General features: G+C 37.5%; 1 protein-coding gene across 2 annotated transcripts in view; it reads right to left on the bottom strand.

The window, feature by feature from the left end:
* Positions 1-1,149: 1,149 nt before the first annotated feature.
* Positions 1,150-25,037, bottom strand: part of LOC138695100 (replication factor C subunit 2-like) — a 34,633-nt gene continuing 10,745 nt past the window's right edge. Inside the window, exons 4-9 of one of the 2 annotated variants that reach the window (XM_069819494.1) lie at positions 24,009-24,204; positions 21,230-21,358; positions 18,785-18,865; positions 13,096-13,209; positions 10,739-10,916; positions 1,150-2,147 (exon numbers count right to left, since the gene is read on the bottom strand). In XM_069819494.1, coding sequence (XP_069675595.1) covers positions 10,803-10,916; positions 13,096-13,209; positions 18,785-18,865; positions 21,230-21,358; positions 24,009-24,204 — 634 coding nt within the window. In that variant the 3' untranslated portion in view covers positions 1,150-2,147; positions 10,739-10,802. The remainder of the gene's footprint in view (positions 2,148-10,738; positions 10,917-13,095; positions 13,210-18,784; positions 18,866-21,229; positions 21,359-24,008; positions 24,205-25,037) is intronic. The other variant, XM_069819503.1, reaches the window with a different exon arrangement.

Genomic DNA, 25,037 nt, shown 5'->3' with positions numbered 1-25,037 from the left:
AATACGATAGATAGAATACGACAGATAGAATAGGAAAGATAGAATAATATAGATATATAGAATAGGATAGATAAAACAGGATAGATAGATAGATAGATAGATAGATAGATAGATAGATAGATAGATAGATTAGGATAGATGGAATAGGATAGATAAAATGGGATAGGTAGATAGAATAGGATAGATTGAAGAGTATAGATACATAGCATAGGATAGATAGATAGAATAGGAGATAGACAGAATATGATAGAGATAGGATAGGTAGAATAGAATACAGTGATAGAATGGAATAAATAGATAGAATAGGATAGACAGCTAGAATTGAGTAGATAGATAGAATAGGTGAGATAGAATAGGATAGATAGAATACTATAGATACATAGAATACGATAAATAGATAGAATATTATACATAGATAGAATAGAAGAAAATGTACTGAGTGTTTACTTCAAAGTGTGTTGGCGTTCATTCTGAAGAGTACTTACCGATACGTACGGTAACAGCTGTAGTGGCAGGAATGAGAACTGTTTGGAAACATGTACTGAGGTGAGTTTTTTTCTTACTGTCGGGATATGTGGAGAGGGTCAAGACGATTACTTACGTATTTGTTGACATTAACTTGGACGGTCAACATGGACACGGAGCATTTGATTTGTATTGTGGAATGTTGCCGTAAGCAACCGATGATAACAAATACCCTGCGTACGACTTTCCCACGAAAAACACAGTTCAAAAGAGGTTATGGTAGCACACAGACTGTACAGACCGCCATCTGTTGCTACGACGTTCACGTTATATCGTACACGTTCTCAAGTTCAGATTGAACGCCTTGATTAATAGGCAACTTCTGTGTCATAAAAGCTGAAACTCGCTTCAAATCGCTGACTCACAACAGTGACGTCATGACACACTTTGAAATGAACACCCAGTAGATGGCAGACCCCAGGGACCACTCAGGCGCTCGACGTGTTAAGTCCTATTCAGCTGTGCGCCCTGTTACCACCAGAATGAAATCTAGTCATAAATATGTAGTTAGCCTCAATTGCAATGTAAGGTATGAACTCAATGACATAAATACATTATGTTAGCTCACTAATTAAGTACAAAGCTACCGAGTAAAGAGTCCACAGGAAGCATTCCTCCTTCATGTCACTTTTTTATATTGATATTACTTTATTGCCATAAAACACAAAGTATACAGGCATAGTCAAACATTTACATTCAAATGTATATTAAAAAAATATCACAAACATTATACAAACATTCCTTTGTTAAAGTAAACTTAATTTTACTTTTAAACACATTATCAGGCAAACATCTCATATTAAGAGGTAAACTGTTACAAAATTTAACTCACATAAAATATCAACATACTAAAATGACAAAATATATTTCCTGTGTCTTCATTTATCCTGGTAGAACGACTATGAGTATTATTTATTAAACATTTATCTTTGCCTTTCCTTTCAATTAAGAGTAAATAAAATATTCCTAATTTTGAAAACAATTGTTTGCAGTGACCTTGATAACATTCATGACATATTGTTCTAAAGCCACGTTTTTCACTTTTGCAACTGCGCAGGAATAATGAGAGGCAAACAACAGTCACCACTTAGAACTCCAGCTTCTCTTGCGCACATATTTTTGCGATTTTCGATCCAGTCCGAAGAGCAATATCAACATTTGATAATGTACGTAGCTAACACTGCAGCTGTTTTTGTTATTGTTGCTGATCAACCACAATGGAAACGAAAAAAAAAAAAAGACCTTCACTTAATAGAGCCTCCTATTAACACTTGTAACATATTATTGGAAACTGAGAATCTTTGAAAATGAAATTAGTTTTTATACAGTTTACTGTATGTCTCTTATTGTTAAGAATTGTTTTTCCTCTAGTCCTTTAAACATATTACACACTCAAGTATTTATAGTACAATACATTTCATGAAATAAACTTTTATTATTTAACTAAACCACTCACTCTTTCAACCTTGTCTTCTAGTCACATTGCACTTCTTTACGTGTCCAGCTGTATCATGTCACGAGGACAGTGCTGCAAATAATATGATCACACCAGTCTGCGACTTGAACGAAACATCACTGTCGGGCAATCCAGCGACATACTACCATCTACCCAAGGAATCAGCCTGCAAACATAAGCAATGTTATAGCTTCAATATCTCTATGTTTCAAATCAACAATGCAACAAAGACATCACGATATACATAAACAAGACAAAGCAAATGAAGAATGCCAAAGGAAAAATATTCATAACTGGAAAATCAAACGTTCAAAACATATCCCACATTAGAATATATCACTATAATCATGGAAATAAATAATTAAATTCAATTCAAAATAATAATTTCAGTTTGCAACATAACCACAATTTTGAACTTGGAGCTGGTACCTCAATGAAGTCTTTTGCCCAACTTGAAATCTACATTTTGTCCGTTGTTAGGATAATAAATAACAGGAAATGTGAAATACGAGAAACAGGCACTGCAGATTGTGTAAGGTATACAAAGTACAATGCGCTTATTCCTACATTAAAGGTCCAAATAACTATGAAACTATTAAGATGAGTAAAAATGTTATATTTTTTAAGAACTACATCAAAGGAGCTCCCAGATGAGATAAAAACAACACTAATTGCCAAAATTTTCAACAAATCTGACATTTATAGTGTCGATGTGTACCTAATGGCAAACAACAATTAGTCTCAAGAGGAATTCTCTTACTGTAAGGGATAAAAAATTCACAGCTGAAGAGCACAAGACTACAAAAAAAGTGCTACAGATTTGCTCGATTTTATTTATGAATATTAGACAACATGCGGGGTTGCTACAGTGAAAAGGCGGATCTCTGACCTCCTTCGTTCCACTTGTGTAGTGAAAAATCTGTTTTGACAGACCAAAATCACCATATTTTTTTAAATATCACGGCCCCTACCGTCCATATGCCTAGAGACAAGATGTTGTCTTTTATACTACAGATAGAGTTCATGGAAATCCATTCGCCGCATTTATTACCGCTGTTCTCACTACACATACGGCGGAGATATGGCGGCGAAAATGTACGCGGAATAGAAGTTTATTTTTCCTCGCTAATCAGTTTGTGTTCGAGACTTCCATTTTGATGATATCGTGTCCAAACTAAGTCAAGGAGGAATAAAAGAATACATCCCGTTCATCGATATGGCCATTATTTCCGGAAATAATGGCCATACCGAGGAACGGGATGCGGCCCTGTATTCCCCATTGACTTACTTCTTACACGATAGCATCAAAATGGCAATCGCGAACACTTTTTGTTTTTGGAGGAAAAAAGGGGAAGTAAAAACCACTATCCCGCCGACATTCTAGCCACCATAACTCCGCAGTACGTGTAGTGAGAACAAAGCCGATGAGTGCGTTGAATACAGCTCGTCGTACTCTATCTTCAGTATAAAGGGCAACTCTCTATCCCCCTCCGTTTGGACAGGAGAGGCAGGCAAATTTTCAAAAAATGGTCATTTTGATCTTCCAAAACAGACTTTTTTCTACACAGGGGAAACGAAGCGACTCAGAGGCGCGCCCTTTTAACTGTAGCATCCCCGCATGGTCGGTAATAATCACCGCTAAAACCCCGCAAATCCGTCGCACTTTTTTCTAGCCTAAATTTTTGTGTACCTGATATACTTGAATTTCTAATTCCGGAAATAATGGCCAAACCGACGAACGGGATGCGAACCTGTATTCCCCATTGACTTACTTCTTACACGATAGCATCAAAATGGCAATAGCGAACACTTTTTGTTTTTCACTATTCCGCCGACATTCTAGCCGCCATAACTCCTCAGTACGTGTATTGAAACAAAGCCGATGAGAGCGTTGAATTCAGCTCGTCGAACTCTATCTTCAGTATAAAGAGCAACTCTCTATCCCCCTCCGTTTGGACAGGAGAGGTCGGCAAATTAAAAAAAAATGGTCATTTTGACCTTCCAAAACAGACTTTTTTCTACACAGGGGAAACGAAGCGGATCAGAGGCGAGCCCTTTTAACTGTAGCATCCCCGCATGGTCGGTAATAATCACCGCTAAATTCCCGCAAATCCGTCGCACTTTTTTCTAGCCTAAATTTTTGGGTACCTGAAATACTCGAGTCTCTAATTCCGGAAATAATGGCCATACCGACGAACGGGATGCGGCCCTGTATTCCCTATTGACTTACTTCTTACACGATAGCAGCAAAATGGCAATCGCGAACACTTTTTGTTTTTCGACATTCTAACCGCCATAACTCCTCAGTACGTGTAGTGAGAACAAAGCCGATGAGTGCGTTGAATACAGCTCGTCGAACTCTATCTTCAGTATAATGAGCAACTCTCTATCCCCCTCCGTTTGGACAGGAGAGGCCGGCAAATTTTCAAAAAAATTGTCATTTTGACCTTCCAAAACAGACTTTTTTCTACACAGGGGAAACGAAGCGGCTCAGAGGCGCGCCCTTTTAACTGTAGCATCCCCGCATGGTCGGTAATAATCACCGGTAAAATCCCGCAAATCCGTCGCACTTTTTTCTAGCCTAAATTTTTGGGTACCTGAAATACTTGAGTCTCTACTTCCGGAAATAATGGCCATACCTAGGGATGGGATGCGGCCCTGTATTCCCCACTGACTTACTTCTTACACGATAGCATCAAAATGGCAATCACGAACACATTTTGTTTCTGGAGAAAAAAAAGGGGAAGGTTTAAACCACTATTCCGCCGACATTCTAGCCGCCATAACTCCGCAGTAGGTGTATTGACAAAAAAGCCGATGAGTGCGTTGAATACAGCTCGTCGAACTCTATCTTCAGCATTCCAAAACAGACCTTTTTCTACACAGGGCAAACGAAGCGGCTCAGAGGCGCGCCCTTTTAACTGTAGCATCCCCGCATGGTCGGTAATAATCACCGCTAAAATCCCGCAAATCCGTCGCACTTTTTTCTAGCCTAAAATTTTGGGTATCTGAAATACTCGAGTCTCTAATTCCGGAAATAATGGCCATACCGACGAACGGTATGCGGGCCTCTATTCCCCATTAAATTACTTCTTACACGATAGCACCAAAATGGCAATAGCGAACACTTTTCGTTTCCGATGACATTCTAGCCGCCATAACTCCGCAGTACGTGTAGTGAGAACAAAGCCAATGAGTGCGTTGAATTCAGCTCGTCGAACTCTATCTTCAGTATAAGGGGCGACTCTCTATTGCCCTCCGTTTCGACAGGAGAGACCGGCAAATTTAAAAGAAAAGGTCATTTTAACATTCCAAAACAGACTTTCTACACAAGGAAAGCGAAGCGGCTCAGAGGCCCGCCCTTCTAACTGTAGCACCCCGCATGGTCCGTAATAATCACCGCTAAATTCCCGCAAATCCGTCGCACTTTTTTCTAGCCTAAATTTTTGGGTACCTGAAATACTTCAGTCTCTAATTCCGGAAATAATGGCCGTACCCAGGATCGGGATGCGGCCCTGTATTCCCCATTGACTAGCTTCATACACCATAGCATCAAAATAGCAATCGCGAACACTTTTTTTTTCGACAAAAAAAGGGCCGACATTCTAGCCTTCATAACTCCGCTGTACTTGTAGTGAGAACAAAGCCGATGTGTGCGTTCAATAGAGCTCGTCGAATCTATCTTCAGTATAGAGCGCAACTCTCTATCCCCCTCCGTTGGGACAGGAGAGGCCGGTAAATTTTCAAAAAATGGTCATTTTGACCTTCCAAAACAGACTTTTTTCTACACAAGGAAAGCGAAGCAGCTCAGAGGCCGGCCCTTTTAACTGTAGCATCCCCGCATGGTCCGTAATGATCACCGCTAAAATCCCGCAAATCCGTCGCACTTTTTTCTAGCCTTAATTTTTGGGTACCTGAAATACTTGACTCTCTAATTCCGGAAATAATGGCCATACCCAGGAACTGGATGCGGCACTGTATTCCCCATTGACTTCCTTCTTACATGATAGCATCAAAATGGCTATCGCGAACACTTCTTGTTTTTCGAGAAAAAAAGGGGAAGGGAACCACTATTCCGCCGACATTCTAGCCGCCATAACTCCGCAGTACTTGTAGTGAGAACAAAGCCGATTAGTGCGTTGAATACAGCTCGTCGAACCCTATCTTCAGTATAAAGGGCAACTTTCTATCACGCACCGTTTGCACAGGAGTGACCGGCAAATTTTAAAAAAATGGTCATTTTGACCTTTCAAAACAGACTTATTTGTACACAAGGAAAACGAAGCGGCTCAGAGGCCCGACCTTTTAAATGTAGCATCACCGCATTGTCCATAATAATCACCGGTAAAATCCCGCAAATCAGTCGCACTTTTTTCTAGCCTAAATTTTTTGGGTATCTGAAATACTTGAGTCTCTAATTCCGGAAATAATGGCCGTACCGAGGAACGGGATGCGGCCCTGTATTCCCCATTGACTTGTTTCTTACATGATAGCATCAAAATGGCAATCGCGAACATTTTTTGTTTTCCGCCGACATTCCAGCTGCCATAACTCCGCAGTACGTGTAGTGAGAACAAAGCTGATGAGTGCGTTGAATACAGCTCGTCGAAGTCTATCTTCAGTATAAAGGGCAACTCTCTATCCCCCTCCGTTGGGACAGGAGAGGCCGGTAAATTTTCAAAAAATGGTCATTTTGACCTTCCAAAACAGACTTTTTTCTACACAAGGAAAGCGAAGCAGCTCAGAGGCCGGCCCTTTTAACTGTAGCATCTCTGCATGGTCGGTAATAATGACCGCTAAAATCCCGCAAATCCGTCGCACTTTTTTCTAGCCTAAATTTTTGGGTACCTGAAATACTTGAGTCTCTAATTCCGGAAATAATGGCCATACCGAGGAACGGGATGAGGCCCTTATTACCCATTGACTTACTTCTTACACAATAGCATCAAAATGGCAATCGCGAACACTTTTTGTTTTTCGAGAAAAAAAGGGAATATTCTGCCGGCATTCTAGCCGCCATAACCCCGCAGTACGTGTAGTGAGAACTAAGCCGATGAGTGCGTTGAATACAGCTCGTCGAACTCTATCTTCAGTATGAAGGACAACTCTCTATACCCCTCAGTTTGGACAGGAGAGGCCAATAAAATTTCAAAAAATGGTCATTTTGACCTTCCAAAACAGACTTTTTTCTACACAAGGAGAACGAAGCAGGTCAGAGGCCCGCCCTTTTAACTGTAGCATCCCCGCATCTTCCTTGACTTACTTTCGGATATGATAGCATCAAAATGGGAATCCTGAACACAAGCTGAATTTTCGAGAAAAAAATACCACGATCATTCTCGCCATCATATCTCTGCCGTATGAGTAGTGAGGACAAAGCTGATAGTGTGGCGAATAGAGCTCATAGAACTCTTATCTGTAGCGGAAAGGGCAACTCGCTGTCGACGGGCATATGGATGGTAGGGGCCGGAAAAATTTTGAAAAAATGATCATTTTGACCTTCCAAAACAGAATTTTCTGTACGTAAGGAGAATGATGAGGTCCAGAGACTCTTCCTTTTCACTGTAGCATTCCCCTATGTTTACTAACAATCAACAATAAAATCGAGCAAATCCATTGCACTTTTTTGTATAGTAATTTTTATGCTACCTAAAATATTTATCTCTAATCGCAAGAAATAATGGCCATAATGAGGAATGGGATGTGGTCCTGTATTCCCCCTCGACTTAATTCGGATACGATAGCATTAAAATGGGAATCCCGAACACAAGATGATTTTTCGAGAAAAATACCACGAACATTCTTGCAGCCATAGCCCTGCCGTATGAGTAGTGAGAACTAAGCTGGTAAGTATGGCGAATAGAGCTCCTCGAACTATATCTGTAGCATAAAGGGCAACTCTCTGCCCACAGGCATATGGATGGTAGAGGCCGGCAAAATTAAAAAAAACTGTTATTTTCACCTTCCAAAACAGTATTTTCTCTACACAAGGACAACGAAGGGGCCCAGAGATTCGCCCTGTTCACTGTAGCATCAACGCATGTTTACTAATAATCATCAATAAAATCGAGCAAATCCGTTGCACTTTTTTGTACACTTATTTTTTTGCTACCTAAAATATTTCAGTCTCTGATCCCCAGATATAATGGCCATATCGAGGAACGGACTGTGTTCTTGTATTCCCTCTTGACTTACTTCGGATATAATAGCATCAATATGGGAATCCCGAACACAAGCTGATTTTCTAGAAAAAAATACCCTAGAATGGACATTTTTTAAAAGGACAGATGTTGCATTTTTTTGTGTTTTTTACTTTTCATTAATTATGAATCTAGAAGTGTAGATTCAAGATTCTATGTTAAACGGACAGCAATATCTCAGTTATAAATAAGTTTAAAATTCTGTCATTGTCTTGGAATTTTGTTAAAAAGTCAGATGTCCTGGACTTCACTTAGGAAACAATAGAATTTATTTATTATACAAACACATCTGAACTGGCCTGATTTTTGTAAAGAATTTTTTATTCCATGCAAAGGAGAAATGTGTAGTTATTGTTTCAATTATATTCAATTTTCAGCTCTGTATCTGTATCCGTAATAAAATTTTATATTCATAATAAAACTGATACTTTTTTGTTAATACAATATGTAAAATAACTGGCCATATATATTGACTGTAACAATGACAACATCCATGGATAATAAGGACAGCTGTGGAATACCATATAAACTGTAGTTTTACTATTTTCGTGTAGTATTCTTATTCATGATGTAAAATAAAGGTATATGAATAATTTAATATGAATTCATATTACATAATAACGTGAACCTGTTATAAAAGTCGTATTTACATGTTCTAAAAAAACTAATCTCAGGAAAATTGCTTTCCACCTCGCCATGGTTGCTAAAGTCCTTGGAAAACGACATAATTTCGTATCAGCATTCCTTTTGCAGCCCCGTGTACCTGTTATAAGAGTGCACACAGGTGGTTTCTTCAACTAATCATTTGCAGACATCATGTCAGATACAACTTTTTTTGTCTTGGGGAAAGAGTTACACATGTAAACATTTTATTTCAGACTAGTACTCAGTGGCAACTCGTGAACTTGTGGGTTGGGAGAGCTGCAGTAGCTTTCGGTACATACAAATTTCACTTCTTGATACCATTACTAATAAGTATAGGACAAAAAAAAATGCACTACATATCGAAAAATCAAAACTTCCTGACTTAGTTGGGAGATGTCTGTGGGACCATTTGCTAATCCCTAACAAAAACTAATACTATCGATTTCAGTCTGAATTTCAGATCGCCAGACACTCAACTTACAATCTACCAGTTCATTCTGAATTGTCTTAGAATAACCTTAAACAGTGGCATGTTCCAAATGATTTTTGAGAGGCTCGTTTAGATTACTCACGAACTGTAGCAAACCACGAAACACATCAGGGTTCTTCGAATCGTTTTTTCATCATGTCCCCTAAGGGGAAGTTCATATTGGCCACAAAATTTGATACAATCAATTTTTTTTTTTAAATAATTTCACGATTTTTTCTCACTTCTTGATTATGTTTGAGAATGTTTATTCTGTTCGTTTCACTTAATTGCACAGCAGTATGAGTTGCGTAACACAGCCAATGAAATAACATTTTTCAGGTGAGACTGCGAAGATTCGTGCATTTTGCTTTTTAGAGGCAAATGTCCTAAATCTGTCACACCACTCCTAGTCCATGCAGCATCACTACCGAAGAGGCAAGGAAAACAAAATACAGATTTTTTTTGTTCACATCCACGTAACCACAAATGCTTAGCGTCAATTTCATTGTTATACTTTCTTACATATATGCACTATTTCGGCTGGATGAAGCTTATGTAAGATTTAAGTCGGGTAATGGACGACCCTTTAATTTCGCTTCATTACATCAATATTCTCCGCAAGGGAAAGTTGAGAAAAATAAAATTAATATTCTGTAATTCACACACACTCATGCTTGCAAATTTGCACTGGTTAAGTTACGGTATTAAGACGTCACACCAAAGCAACACTCAGATATACTGATGGTCAACAATTTTCTAAAACTGGGAAAGAAGTCTCTTTCGTATTTTACGTCCTATATCAAAAGGATTCTACTCGTGCAATCATTTTAGTTAAGGCAAATATTAGGTTCTGCTGGAGGCTGGATATACACGTAATAATAAGGCAAAAGAGAATATCAATTTCGTTATATTAACTCGATAAGATTCTACAACAATAAGTATGTGAAAAGAAAATAAAAATTTTGTCATTAAGTTTCAAGGGAATAGAGAATCCATTTGATGCAGCATTACAATAGCGGTGTGGGAGGAGAGGAAAGATCCCTTGTGGCCTGGATCTGCAAGCCACTGCAGTGAGATATGGGTTTTAAACAGCGGCAGTTTCCCTCTGCTTCCCTTCACCTCTGTACCCCCTGACCATGCAAGACACACTCTCTATGAACTGACCACCCTGCAGATCCCAGGACGACTTTGAATGCAGCGTCAATTCCAATAAGTCGGCGGGCAAAAAGATTATGCATAAGATAATAGTACATATTCCCGGCCAGATGAAATATAAAGCAATTTACCAATAAAAGCTGTAACAATTCTTCTAAAAATTAAAATAAATATTATTTTTATTTTCCCTTCAAAGCAGGAAGTGCTGCAGCTCCGCAGCTCTTATGGACGAGCCGCCCCTGCTAATACTACATTGTATATGTAAGAAAATGAATAGACTTCACTTACACATGCAGGAGACACACTTTGTACTGCACTGGTTGGCATAGAAGTTCACAACACACACTCGCCACTATGTACTAGCTGTTGCATCCATAGCCACCTGACAGCATCTTGCTAGCAGGCCTGTTAGCTGCAGAAGACTTGTAAGACCATCCACTATCCTCAGGTGAGTCATTCCAATTTCCTGTAGAACACACAGGTTAAGGTTCAATTACACACAAAAGGCACCAACTTCAACACAACTTAATGAAAAATGAGTTATTACAAAGGTGACAAATCTTTTCTCATATTACCGTATTTTCTCGCACTTTTTTTTTATATATACAAGTAAAAAATACGGGTACATGGCTTATTCAAAATGAAGTTGGCAATATTGCTCAATTTTCCTCCTGCCCTAAGGTGACAGCGCATGCCATTATCATCCCAATTGGGTATTTCAATTGTTAAATGGTATTTGGATTAGCAGTACATGTGTCAGAATCAAGTGTGATAAGTGTACAGTTTATGAGCCTCATTATTTTTAATTCTGAAAATGAGTACCACTAAAGATAAGAGATTGTAATCCTTTCCTTGAAGTGAAAAACTTAAAATTACCAAAGATGCAGAAGAACATGGAAATCGTGCTACAGCCCATAAATTTCATGCAAGTAAAAATTGCATCAGACTTGAGGACCTTGTTCCAGGATAAAATTTAATGTTAACTGAACTGTATTTAATTGTTTTTAATTTGTCGTGAGTATATTTGTTGAAAGTTTTATTTCTGTAATACGTGTTTGTTTTATTGTTTATCCCCCCCCCCCCCCCCCGCTTTTCAAAAGTGGAGTACATGGCTTATTCGAGGGCGCGGGACAGGGGCGGCTTTTGGGGTAGTGCCAGTGTGCCATGGCACCACCAATGAAAGATACAAAAATATCCTAGAAAGCAGTTGTAATAGTTTATACATTTTATTCGTATTTCATTTGAATGAGCGCACGCACATACCCGGACGCACTCTTGCAGCGTTTTTCCGAACGTTGGAGCCACTTCGCAGAGGCACTACCTGCGTCCATATAACACTGTACAAAAGGCTACTGATTCTAGTTTATATGCGTTTCTTATGGCAGACTTTGAGCCGAATTCAGTTTGACTCAGTAGTTAATATTCCGCCCGCTAGAGCACAGTAATGCAGAAATTTCGCTAGATGGCAGGGTTGTTGGAGACGTTATTTGTCTATGAGTTAGAGTTTCGCGCCAAATATTAATGTAATGTTGCCAATTCAAAACTAATGCACATAACTCGGATTTGAATGTGTAAATTATTATCCATTTAACTATACTGAACGCAGAGATAGTCATGGTTCTTTTTAGAAAGATAAATATTTTTTCATATTATGTAAAACTGTTTGTTAATGTTGTGTAATATTTGTTTTATTTTGCGGCAACTAAATATCGCTACACTGTTGCTATAGTACTGATGCATACATGAGATCTGTGCAGGACATGAACATGTGTTATTCAGGCCGCTGCCTTGGATTCATCGGCCAGTTAAATAAAGTGCAAACGTGTTTGTTTATTATCTATGCCATTGTTTATTAAAAATATCTCGTGTGTTTTTGCTAGTAATTTTACTAGATATAAAAGTTATTTCTATTTGACTAACAATACTGTGAAAGTTTTGATTATGTGTATCTGTAAATTTCGTTATTAGTTTCGGAAATGTTATTGTAACTGTTACTAGATACATTATTAACTGTACACCTGGTAAAATAGCTGGTTTAATTAATGTGTTTTATTTAATATAATGCAAACGTGAACTGCGATTATTAATTTCACTAGGGTAATTTGCGTACAAGTTTTTTCATTTTTGGCATCACCACCAGAATGTCTCACCGGCCGCCACTGGCGCGGGATAATATTCGAGAAAATACGGTATGCTTTGTGTGTATCACAATAATTCCGTTCTATTGCCACGTTGTGAAAGAAGTTTATTCTGTAGTGTTTTTTTCTTGAACTATCATTCGAAAGGCATACATCAATAAAACCTTTAATATGTAACCAAATGAGATGAACTTTGGTTTACTGGACTGCACACAAAACGCACTTATAATCCAAAATATGGTTGGTTCTTATCTAATCTTGTACATCAATATTTTGGAAAATTGCGTAAATGAAATAAATTACAGTATAAAATTTCAGTTCAAAAGTGAGAAGAATCCAGGAGAGGGTTAAAAAGAGAAAAACACGGAGTGAATCTTTAACAGACCACATGGACAAACAGGCAAACACAACGAATTATAAAATACCAAAATGGGAGCAAAAGCTGGAGTGATATCGTAACAGGACACATATGGTGGTCGAAACTGAAGAACATTAAGCTACACCAACCTTTATGAAATCCAGTTTCAGTTCCTCAGGCATCTGCATAGTTTTAGTAACCCGAAATATATTGCCGATTATGTCTTCTGCTGCATATCCAAGCTTCCAGAGATGAGATATTATCTGAAAATTGAAGTGTACAATTACAACATGAAGATGGGGATAGGAAACAAGTAGCAAAGAGATGAAGAGATCAGTCCCACTAATATGGTGACAGATGCACGAAAGTTGTCCTTAACAAAGTAAATGATAAAGATGGGGAAAACAAAAACGAACTGGAGGAGGAGGAGAATGTAGACAAGAGAAAGAGGGAAGAGAGGAGAAAGGGGAAAATGTTGATGAGAAACGCAGGTGAAAGGGACGAGGAGGAGCAGAAGGGACGAGAAAGAGCAGAAGGGATGAGGAAGAGCAGAAGAGGCGAGAAAGAGCAGAAGGGACGAGAAAGAGCAGAAGGGACGAGGAAGAGCAGAAGAGACGAGAAAGAGCAGAAGGGACGAGAAAGAGCAGAAGGGATGAGGAAGAGCAGAAGAGACGAGAAAGAACAGAAGGGATGAGGAATAGCATAAGAGACGAGAAAGAGCAGAAGGGACGAGGAAGAGCAGAAGAGACGAGAAAGAGCAGAAGAGACGAGAAAGAGCAGAAGAGACGAGAAAGAGCAGAAGAGACGAGGAAGAGCAGAAGGGACGAGGAAGAGCAGAAGGAACGAGGAAGAGCAGAAGAGACGAGGAAGAGCAGAAGAGACGAGGAAGAGCAGAAGAGACGAGAAAGAGCAAAAGGGGCGAGAAAGAGCAGAAGAGACGAGAAAGAGCAGAAGGGACGAGAAAGGGCAGAAGAGACGAGAAAGAGCAGAAGAGACGAGAAAGAGCAAAAGGGACGAGAAAGAGCAGAAGAGATGAGAAAGAGCAGAAGGGACGAGAAAGGGCAGAAGGGACGAGAAAGGGCAGAAGGGACGAGAAAGAGCAGAAGACACCAGAAAGAGCAGAAGAGGCGAGAAAGAGCAGAAGAGGCGAGAAAGAGCAGAAGGAACGAGAAAGAGCAGAAGGAACGAGAAAGAACAGAAGGGATGAGGAAAAGCAGAAGGGACAAGAGCAAAAGGGACGAGAAAGAGCAGAAGGGATGAGGAAGAGCAGAAGGGACGACAAAGAGAAGGGATGAGAAAGAGCAGAAGAGACGAGAAAGAGCAAAAGGGACAAGAAAGGGCAGAAGGGACGAGAAAGAGCAGAACAGACGAGGAAGAGCAGAAGAATCAGGTAGGAGTGGAAGAGACGAGGAAAATCGGATGAGATAGAGAAGAAAGGGACGAGAAAGAGAATGTGCAAAAGAATTTAGACACAAAAGCACACTATTTAAATCATAAAGAATGCAAGCAAATTCATTTCAATGGACATCAAATCCTCAGCTTTTTCTTTTGTCAGCTCCACCTTAGCCAAGATTAAATAAGTGAAGCAGAACAACACGTGTTACTTCGTTGCTCACAACCATTCGAGTCTTTTAAATTTGTTACCTTCGTTACTAATTGCTTAAATTGATGTCTTTGCATGGAATCACTAAACATTACTTTTTTTTTTAATTCAGCCAAGGAGAGAGTGGTGAAAGAGATTTGAAACAATTCATGATCGTTTACTATGATACTCAGTGTGTGAGAGTTACAGTCATGTATTGTTAATTAAGATTTTTATACCAACATAAATTTTCTATGCACTGTGATGCACTAGCCACTTGGCTTCCCGCTGTTTTCCATCATAGAATAGCTATCTCCTAATCTCCTTTGTCTTATAATGTACTTAACATTACACAGGCGAATACACAACCAAAGGATAACTACAGAGAGTTGGCTGCCATCTAGGAAGCTTCTGTAAGTTCTACCAGAAGTTTAAGGATACCCCTCCATAAGTGATGTTTCACTCCTGTCCTTATACTTATGTGAAACCACCTGATGTTTATACAGGGACCAAATATCTGTGAAAAGTGAAGTTTTTACAGCAAACCCAATCTATCTTCCAAACTGTGGATTATATAACAATTTGTCTGTTATGAAACTTATTTAAAAATTACACATTTTGTAAGAAAAAAATTAATTAATCCAGAATGGCTCGATTTAAATCAATGAATTTTGGAATGGAGTTAGATTACCTCCAGTCATTCTTTCACAACCCAATAATCTGCGACTTCACATCCATGCTCAATGAATTTCGACATATTTTCATTTTCTTTTTCAAGAAAGACATCTAACCTTTCCACACTTGTAGCAAACTCCACAGCTGATTATTAAAAATGGAAGGAATAAGCTGATTGACCAATGTTATGATGTAAACGACAGTCATGGACCCGGATCCATTTGCCACAAATTTCAAGCTGAAGAGAATTTCAGAAAATGGCAATTTTTCCTAAAGAAAAAAATATATAATCTGGATTACAATGTCTTCATGAACTGCCACAAATTTTTTTAAACAAAAAGCAATAATTGCACAATAAGTCTTTCAGATATGTCTAACTCTATCCCAAAATTCACTGATCTAAGTCGACCCATTCCGGATTAATTAATTTTTCCCTACAAAATATGTAATTAAAGAGATAAATTGTTATATAAATCCAAAGTTTGGAAGATAGACAGATTGGGTTTGCAGTAACAACTTCGCTTTTCACAGGCATTTGGTCCCTGTATAAAGCCTCATTCACAATGAAAATTAAACATAATGTAAGCGTTAACTTAAAAATGTAAACGTTATGGTAAAATTAAGAACATTCACGATGGGAACATAAACATAACCGCAAAGATACTTGGTAACCATGGAAACATAACGACGCCATTTCCTCATATTCTGTCGTATACTTCAGCCCTCCATGATTGTGTACTGTTTTCAAATCGCGTAAGCATAAGCAGGAAAGTTTGGAGTTTGCAAACTTTCATGTTAACGTCTAACAGCAATGTTTATGTCAATGTTCATGTGAATCATTGTGAATGATCCCATTTGGTAGCCTGGGCACAAACTTCTGTGTTTATGTTACGGTTATGTTTAATTTTCATTGTGAATGGGCCTTAAACATCAGGGGGTTTCACATAAATATAAGGACAGGAGTGAAACATCATTTATGGAGGTGTGTCAAACTTTAGATAGACCCTTTAGATTGTCCCACCCAAGAGGACTCATTAGAACAGAATCTAAGGTTAAGTTCGGACAAAATTTATTAACCATTATTAATGGATTGAATGAATGAAAGTAAATCAGTGCAGTAACAAATACTATGGTTTTCACAATATGAGAGTAATGCCTGACCATGTCGTAACAGTTACAATGGTTCCGAGAAATACAATTAACTACTATATAGAATAGTAATTCTCCGAAATTTACACAACTTCAAGCTATTATAACAACACTAATCATCAATGATTGTAGAAGAAGCGCAAAGAAAGCTTGCCCATTTGACTGATGCGCAGAGAACGATATTCAGTCCTTCTGCCGCCATGCTTGTTACAGGGCACATTCGAAAGCGCGGTCTTGAACTGTTCGTATCGTGGAGTGTATTGTGCAGAGTGGGTAGAAGCCAGCGTGCGCGTTACATATTCTGTGTTTTATCCCTGATATGAGTTTTATATAGTTCCAAGTGTGTTTGTGAAATAACAGAGTTCTGTATAACATTCTATGTACTTAACAATGCCCCCCGTTTCACTCTAAATTAGGAAGTGCTAATGAAACATTACAGAGTCAAACTCGGGAATTGTTTATAACGTTTATAAATTTATGAAAAACGAAACAGGTTCCGCTCGTAACATAAGGAGTATATACAGATTAAAATAAACCGACCATAGTACTCTAGTTATCAGAACATTTTAATAAAATCACATAGTATTAGTGTTTTATTACAACGTCAAATATCAATTATTAAACAATTACATATTTCTTATAACATCTTTGTCATTTCATTCGGTGATTTTATATGTAAAAAAATTCGTGCTTCTGTATTTTTAACAATTACATATTTCTTATAACATCTTTGTCATTTCACTCAGTGATTTTATATGTAAAAAAATTCGTGCTTCTGTATTTTCAACAATTACATATTTCTTATAACATCTTTGTCATTTCATTAATTGATTTTATATGTAAAAAAAATTCGTGCTTCTGTATTTTCAACAATGTTATGTTATTAGTTATGTTACATGTGCTGTGATAAGTGTTACTCGAAACATCAAGCCAACAGACGACTGAGAACTGTCGACAGTTTGTCAATCGAATCGAAGTGAGGTTGAGTGCACCCGAACGTTTCCGAAAGTTTGCGCAACTTTCCATGGCAAGCTCTTCTTGTGTCTACTCTATAAGTATAGAGTCTGATAAACTACATTGAAGTTAACAAAATTCACATAAACCAATATGGATGGAAAAATTGCTATAGTTGGTTCTACATATCCATGGAAAGCTTAATCCTAAATGTAGGATGAAAAGAGAAAACCAAGTATGTTTTAATTTAGAATTTGGAAGAATAGAGAACAAATCAAAGACCAAAAAAATCTCTTCTTCTCCTATCTGAACTCCAAAAAACACGAAAATCACACCGTCATGTTAGGTAAAGGTTTTACCTGACGTCCTTTAGTGCATCCCTGGCCTTGAAGAGACCAGTTACTATAGGTCCGTCGCTCTAATTTCTGGCAGCCAATCACGTTGCAGGTCGGCTACATTTAAATATGTGCGTCTTGTGATTCGCTGAAGAAGACGTCATGCATTTCCTAAGGCTGGATAAATACTTAATATAATCGCCCGCCATTTTGGCTCTTTCGTTGGCGTTCGCAGAAAGCACATGAGGGCGTTATTTGCCGCTCAATTATTTGCTGAATTACAGTGTGTTTTATTTATTATAATAGGAGCTACGACATGATAATGTTTAATGGTGTGGCAAATAGATCCCTCGTCTGGTAGCTCAGCAACGAAAAAACAAAAATGGCGAACGATACTACCTACCTAGACTTTATAGAGCCTTGACTTCCTAAGACGTAAGCAAAGAGGAGGAGTCACGCCGGGAATAACAGTGTCGCGACTATAATCTTCAACTGATACTCAGTCTAAACCCAAGGCTAAGGATAGAGAACAAATCAAAGACCAAAAAATGTCTCCTTCTCCTATCTAAACTCCGAAAAACACGAAAATCACACCGTCATGTTAAGTGAAGGTTTTACCTGATGTCCTTCGGCACATCCCTAGCCTTGAAGAGACCAGTTACTGGTTGGGAGCTAATCTTCAACTGATACCCAGTCTAAACCCAAGGCTAAGAATAGAAAACAAATCAAAGACCAAAAAAACTCTCCTTCTCTTATCTGAATTCCAAAAGTCATTACAATCACTCCGTCATGTTAAGTGAAGATTTTACCTGACGTCCTTTAGTGCAACCCAGGCCTTGAAGAGGCCAGTTACTAGTTGGGAGCTAATCTTCAACTGATACCCAGTCTAAACCCAAGGCTAAGAATAGAGAACAAATCAAAGGCCAAAAAATCTCATCTGAATTCCAAAAAACACGAAAATCAGAAATAACTTTTGAGTAAAATTATGCATGCACAAAGAACAAAACACAACTGGGCAGATTAAATGATGTTAGAATGCCAGACTAATATTTCATTACAGTGGCGATCTTGTGCTCATTATTTGTTCTGCCCTGGCATATAGAATATCACTTTTACACAAACTTCCAACATAATTAAACATACCTTGTAAGCCTTTTCAATGTTTCCATCAACACAATGTTGCAACATTTCCTTCACCAGAAGAGGATGTGGTTCATCACACACCTGAAATTAAGTACATATGAAGAAGGATTAACACTGGTGTATCCTTATCACGCAGCTACATCTTTAATCAAAGATCTGTGATCACATTATAGTGAAAATGGAGTATTTACCATCAATGATTCGGCATCTATTTTTTTTAGTTTATTTTACGATGCTTTATCAACTTCTTAGGTTATTTAGCGTCTAAATGAGGTGAAGGTGATAATGCCAGTGAAATGAGTCTGGGGTCCAGCACCAAAGTTACCCTCATTTTAGTTGAGGGAAAACCCCAGAAAAAAACCTCGATCGGGAATCGAACCTGGGCCACCTGGTTTCGCGGCCAGGCGCGCTAACCATTACTCCACAGGTGCGGACACTATCTACTGAACTGTATAGAGTTTATTAGGTTTTCTGTTAAATGCTTGTGAGAAATGTAACCCATTTAATCGGTTTTATCACATTATATTCGTAGATATTGTACCTAAGTTACTTAAGGCTATATAAGACCATTCAAAATTCACTTCAGATTTTAAAACATTATAAATATTGTAATATTAAATATGGGAAATGCCTGCTATTATTCGGTTGAGTAGTTTTTGCCATTCAGTCTGCTCTCAAAAAACTTGAAATGTTCTATGGAGGTCTATTTGAACATTTATTGTGATTTACTAATTTATCATTAAATAATGTGAACATCAGTATTTTCATTGTTAATCTATAAAAAATGAATTCACATTGATGTCACATTCATTTATATCCCCTTTAAATTTTATTATAACTGGTATAAAGTCTTTTACATTATCTTGATAATAAACTAGAGTAAATACAATGTTACAAGATGTGCTAATATTAAATTCATAATACAGAGTGGGACATGGGAACCAAGTATTTTTTAAATGGCTTGTACTCGGTCATTATGAAAGGGAGAGACGTGCGGCATGTGACAGTCCATTTCGTGGCTCATAGCATTTCACCTGCAGTCGGCATCATGGAGCAGTGGACGCATGTTTGCGTATGATTGTTTTGTTAGAAATGGCGAGTCGGTGACCTCAATATGGCGTGAATTTTGCTACAGATTCAATATTAATCGCAATGATTCTGTTCCCGTGCGTGACACAATCTTATGTTGGGTTAAAAAATCTTAAAAAAAAAAAAAAAAGGCGCAATACTGAAGAATAAATCGCCCGGTCCCCAACACAGAGTGCGTACTCCAGAAAATTTTCAGTCAGATAAGCGATATTGCGCAGCCAGGCCTCTCAGCAATCATACAGTAAGACGGATTTTGCATGGCGATTTACATTTACACCCATACAAGATGGGTGGTTTCAGCAAGATGGGGCCACAGCGCATATCTCCAGAGCGTCAATGGCAGTTCTTTGCCTCCTGTTTTCCAATCGTCTCATTTCGAGATTTGGCAATGTTCCATGGCTCCCTCGGTCCCCTGACCTGTCCACGTGATTTTTTTCTATGTGAGTACCTAAAGGCACATGTTTACGAGGATAAGCCCCGAATATTAGATGAATTAAAGGACACAGTACGTCAACACATCACCCAAATCAACAGAGATCCCCTGGAAAGAATAGAGGTGAATTTTCATCAGCGCCTTAAACAATGCGTCAACACAGACGGACATCACATGCCAGATGTAATTTTCCACTCATAATTGAAATGGTATGTTCTCACAAACGTTGTTCTACGAATAAAATGTGTTGAAAACAAAAACTAACTGTTTTATGATTATTTTAAAAACACTTGGTTCCTTTGCCCCACCCTGTACTAAATACAAATATTTACACACAGAATACTTAATAAATTTTACAGAAGAAAGAATTCGTCCAAAGGACTGGATTTGGGAAGAGTAAATAAAATGCTCATTGCATTTCCGTGTCGAATAGCAATACTTAAGCGTTGATGCAAATAAGTAGTGCAATGGCGATCACCAGCAATGGAGATAAAAATTTGGCCAATTTGAAATACCAAAACTTTAGCGTCATGACTCCAAGGACAGAAGGTCTCCACAGCAAAGGGGATAAAGATATAATTGTCTAATTGGTTGGATCCTACACTATTTTATTTTAAACAACAATGTCAGTTATCCATGACCTACTGTAATTAAGCTTTCATTAAAGATGGTCATAAGTACTTTTTAATTTTAATTAATTCCAAACACACTCGTAATAAAAATATTAATTTAATAAAACAAATGGATGCAAAATTTATTTCTCTACAAAAAAAAAAAAAAACTTTTTAATGACATTTTCTTCTATAATAATAATTAGGGGATCTAATATAACAAAACATAAATTTTAGCATTGAAATTCCTATGGTGCATGGTATACAATAAGAGTGTAGGTACTCAATTTTGTTCTGCTCATTGCCACTTACCTTGAAGACATTCTCGCTGCTGACATGTTTGAAGCCATTGTACGTGGACTGCAGGTTGTTTAGTGCCTGTCTCATGTCTCCCTGGGCAGTGAACACGATAGCTTCTAACCCGTCTTCTGTGTAAGAGATCTGGAACAGATTTATCAATTCATCAACTCTAGGTATGAGGGCTACTCTGAAAGTATTTCTCTTCTCCTTTCAATAGTTTTCCATTTGGGAATCTCTACATTTGTTTTCAGTCTTTGGACCAACTAACCTGCAAACAATGTGTTGTTATCTACAATTGACACTGTTGCCACACAGTAACTAAGATACAAAGTTTGTTCTGCAATAAGATTGTCACCAGTACACTTCAAAAAGGCCATAGATAAGTGTCTGAATGAGAGACAGAATACATTCTCTAATTTTTGTATTTGTAACGTCACAGAACAAAAGTAGATACATTAAAGAAATCAAGGCGGAAATTCTAGATAAGAATGAAAAATAACTATTAATTTTCTGGGGAAATGGTACCGAAATTGGAAGCATCTTCAGTTTACAGAAGAAAGCCATTAGAATTTTTGTACATCAAACTATCATGAACATTGTCGATCACTTTTCATACAATCACAGATATTACTTACTGGCTTTTAAGGAACCCGGAGGTTCACTGCCGCCCTCACATAAGCCCGCCATTGGTCCCTATCCTGAGCAAGATTAATCCAGTCTCTATCATCATATCCCAGCTCCCTCAAAACCATTTTAATATTATCCTCCCATTTACGTCTCGGCCTCCCCAAAGCTATTTTTCCCTCCGACCTCCCAACTAACACACTATATGCATTTCTCGATTCGCCCATATGTGTTACATGCCCTGCCCATCTCAAATGTCTGGATTTAATGTTCCTAATTATGTCAGGTGAAGAATACAATGCGTGCAGTTCTGTGTTGTGTAACTTTCTCCATTCTCCTGTAACTTCATCCCTCTTAGCCTCAAATATTTTCCTAAGCACCTTATTCTCAAACATCCTTAACCTATGTTCCTCTCTCAAAGTGAGAGTCCAAGTTCCACAACCATAAAGAACAACCGGTAATATAACTGTTTTACAAATTCTAACTTTCAGATTTTTTGACAGCAGACTGGATGATAAAAGCTTCTCAACCGAATAATAACAGGCATTTCCCATATTTATTCTATGTTTAATTTCCTCCCGAGTATCATTTATATTTGTTACTGTTGCTCCCAGGTATTTGAATTTTTCCACCTCTTCAAAAGATAAATTTCCAATTTTTATATTTCCATTTCGTACAATATTCTCGTCACGAGAGACAATCATATACTTTGTCTTTTCTGGATTTACTTCCAAACCTATCTCTTTACTTGCTTCAAGTAAAATTTCCGTGTTTTCCCTAATCGTTTGTGGATTTTCTCCTAACATATTCACGTCATCCGCATAGACAAGCAGCTGATGTAACCTGTTCAATTCCAAACCCTCTCTGTTATCCTGGACTTTCCTAATGGCATATTCTAGAGTAAAGTTAAAAAGTAAAGGTGATAGTGCATCTCCTTGCTTTCAATCACAGATATTACCTGTTATAAATTTGTATATACATGATCTTGTACTTTACACTTGACATAATATCGACTCATTAGTGGCCAATATACATGATCATGAAATTAGAAATAGTGAACAAATTAATATTCCACACTGTAGATTACATAAGACTAACACAAACTCTTCTGTTATGGGGATGAAATTATATAATAAGCTTTCCAGTCAATAGTATAATTTAGCAATCAACAGCTTTAAAACTACATTATATAACTGGTTATTAAATATTTCTTTTTACTCTGTTGATGAGGTTTTTAACACAAATTTGCATGGAATTGTTTTTAATAAATAAATTTATTTATATTTTGTTACAGTTAATACATTAAGTGTGAAGTGTTTTCATTAATTTTTACAGTTTCAAAATATTTCGTGTTTTCATTGTTTTAATTAAATTTTACCGTTTCAATTACAGCTGTGTTTTTCAAATGTCTTATATGTTTTTCAGAGTATCTGTGACAAAGCCTATTACTGAATGTCTAATGGCCTAATAATTTTAATTGTATTGAATATCATACTATTGTTAAACTCACTACCTAGACAGTGATGAATACATTCACCTATTAAAAATGCAGTTATATTGTCAGACTCCAAAGTAGCTATTCTACCAATAGTCTCTAGACACATCTTCATGTCAAACAGTAGAAATAACTAAAATGCTCTCTCAATTAATAATACTCAATAAAAGAATTGTATTCCAATGGATACCATCCCATTGTGGAATCCTGGGAAACGAGAATGCGGATGCTTTAGCAAAGAAAGGCAGCACTGCTACTTACAGACCTGTTACTAAATCTACATATTACTCTGTGAAAAGATTTATTAAATCTACATACTTAGACTTCAACGAACAAAATTTGATAACACAATCTCAAGGGAAGAAATGGAACTCTCTGCATCATAATCCACAGTTAATTCCCGATTTACCACGAAAATCGTCTGTAGCTGCATTTAGATTGGCAACAGGCCATGACTGTTTGGCCAAACACCTGCATAGAATTGGAATATATCAGTCTCCTAACTGCCCATTGTGCAATTCAAATCAAGAAATGGATTCGGAACACCTCAAAATCTGTGCTTCAGTGGCTGACCATGATAATATCTTTGAAAAATATTGGAGTGCAAGAGGTCAAATGACTTTATTGTCAAACACCTGGCATTAGAAAACAACAACAACAACATATATTCACCTGTTCTTTCTGACACACTTCGATAACTTTAGCCAAGACCTGGGCATCAGACAACCGACCATAACGCAGCATGGCACATCTTGACTGAATGGCTTCTATGATTTTCTCACTATTATTACAAGCCAAAGCAAATCTTGTTGTTCGACTGTACAGCTCCATTGTACGCCTCAATGCCTGCTGAGCGCCCTCTGTCATGCTGCAACAACATAACACAATTAATTGTGAAGTCTGACAATGGTGTTTGCTATCACCCACTCTTTTAACATTAACATTGACAAAATTATGAAGTCGAACTTCGATACAACTTTTTTGGGGACTATAAAAATTGTATTGTTATATCAGGGATATTGTTGTATTGAGGGGTTATGAAATGTTACCCATATTTATGTTCTGAAGGAGAATACAGTAGAAATAAGTATAAAACAAAATTACAAACCATGAAATAACATTTACTCACATTTGATTATTCTACTTGAAGTAGGCCTACAAATTCATTTAGCATTCAGGCATGTTTTTTTTTTTTAAATCAGTAATTATATTGTTTTTGAGAAAGAATTAGATGTTAATAGCATGTGGGAAAATATCAGAGATAGTATCAAAATTGCAGCTGAGCAGAGCATAGGTTATTATGAAACTAAGAAAAAGAAACTGTGGTTTGATGAAGATTGTTGCATGGTAGTAGAAAGAAGGAAACAGGCAAAATTGAAATTCTTACAGGATCCAGTTGAGGAGAAGAGAGATAATTATTTCAATGAAAGACGGGAAGCAAGTCGTACAATTAGGAATAAAAAGAGAGGTTACTTGAAGGAAAAACTGAATGAGGTAGAAACAAATAGTAAAAATAAAAACATTCGAGATTTATATAAGGGTATAAAGGAATTTAAAAACGGATATCAGCCAAGGGTAAACGTGATCAAGGATGAGAATGGTGACTTGCTTGCAGACTCTCTATCAATCCTAAACAGATGGAAAAACTATTTTGCGCAACTACTAAATATACATAGGCCAAATAGAAATGATTGGGACGAA

The sequence above is a fragment of the Periplaneta americana genome, chromosome 1 (assembly GCF_040183065.1).
Source record: "Periplaneta americana isolate PAMFEO1 chromosome 1, P.americana_PAMFEO1_priV1, whole genome shotgun sequence".
Classification (NCBI taxonomy): domain Eukaryota; kingdom Metazoa; phylum Arthropoda; class Insecta; order Blattodea; family Blattidae; genus Periplaneta; species Periplaneta americana.
The sequence above is the reverse complement of the archived record's forward strand: the minus strand, read 5'-3'. Positions and strand labels throughout refer to the sequence as shown.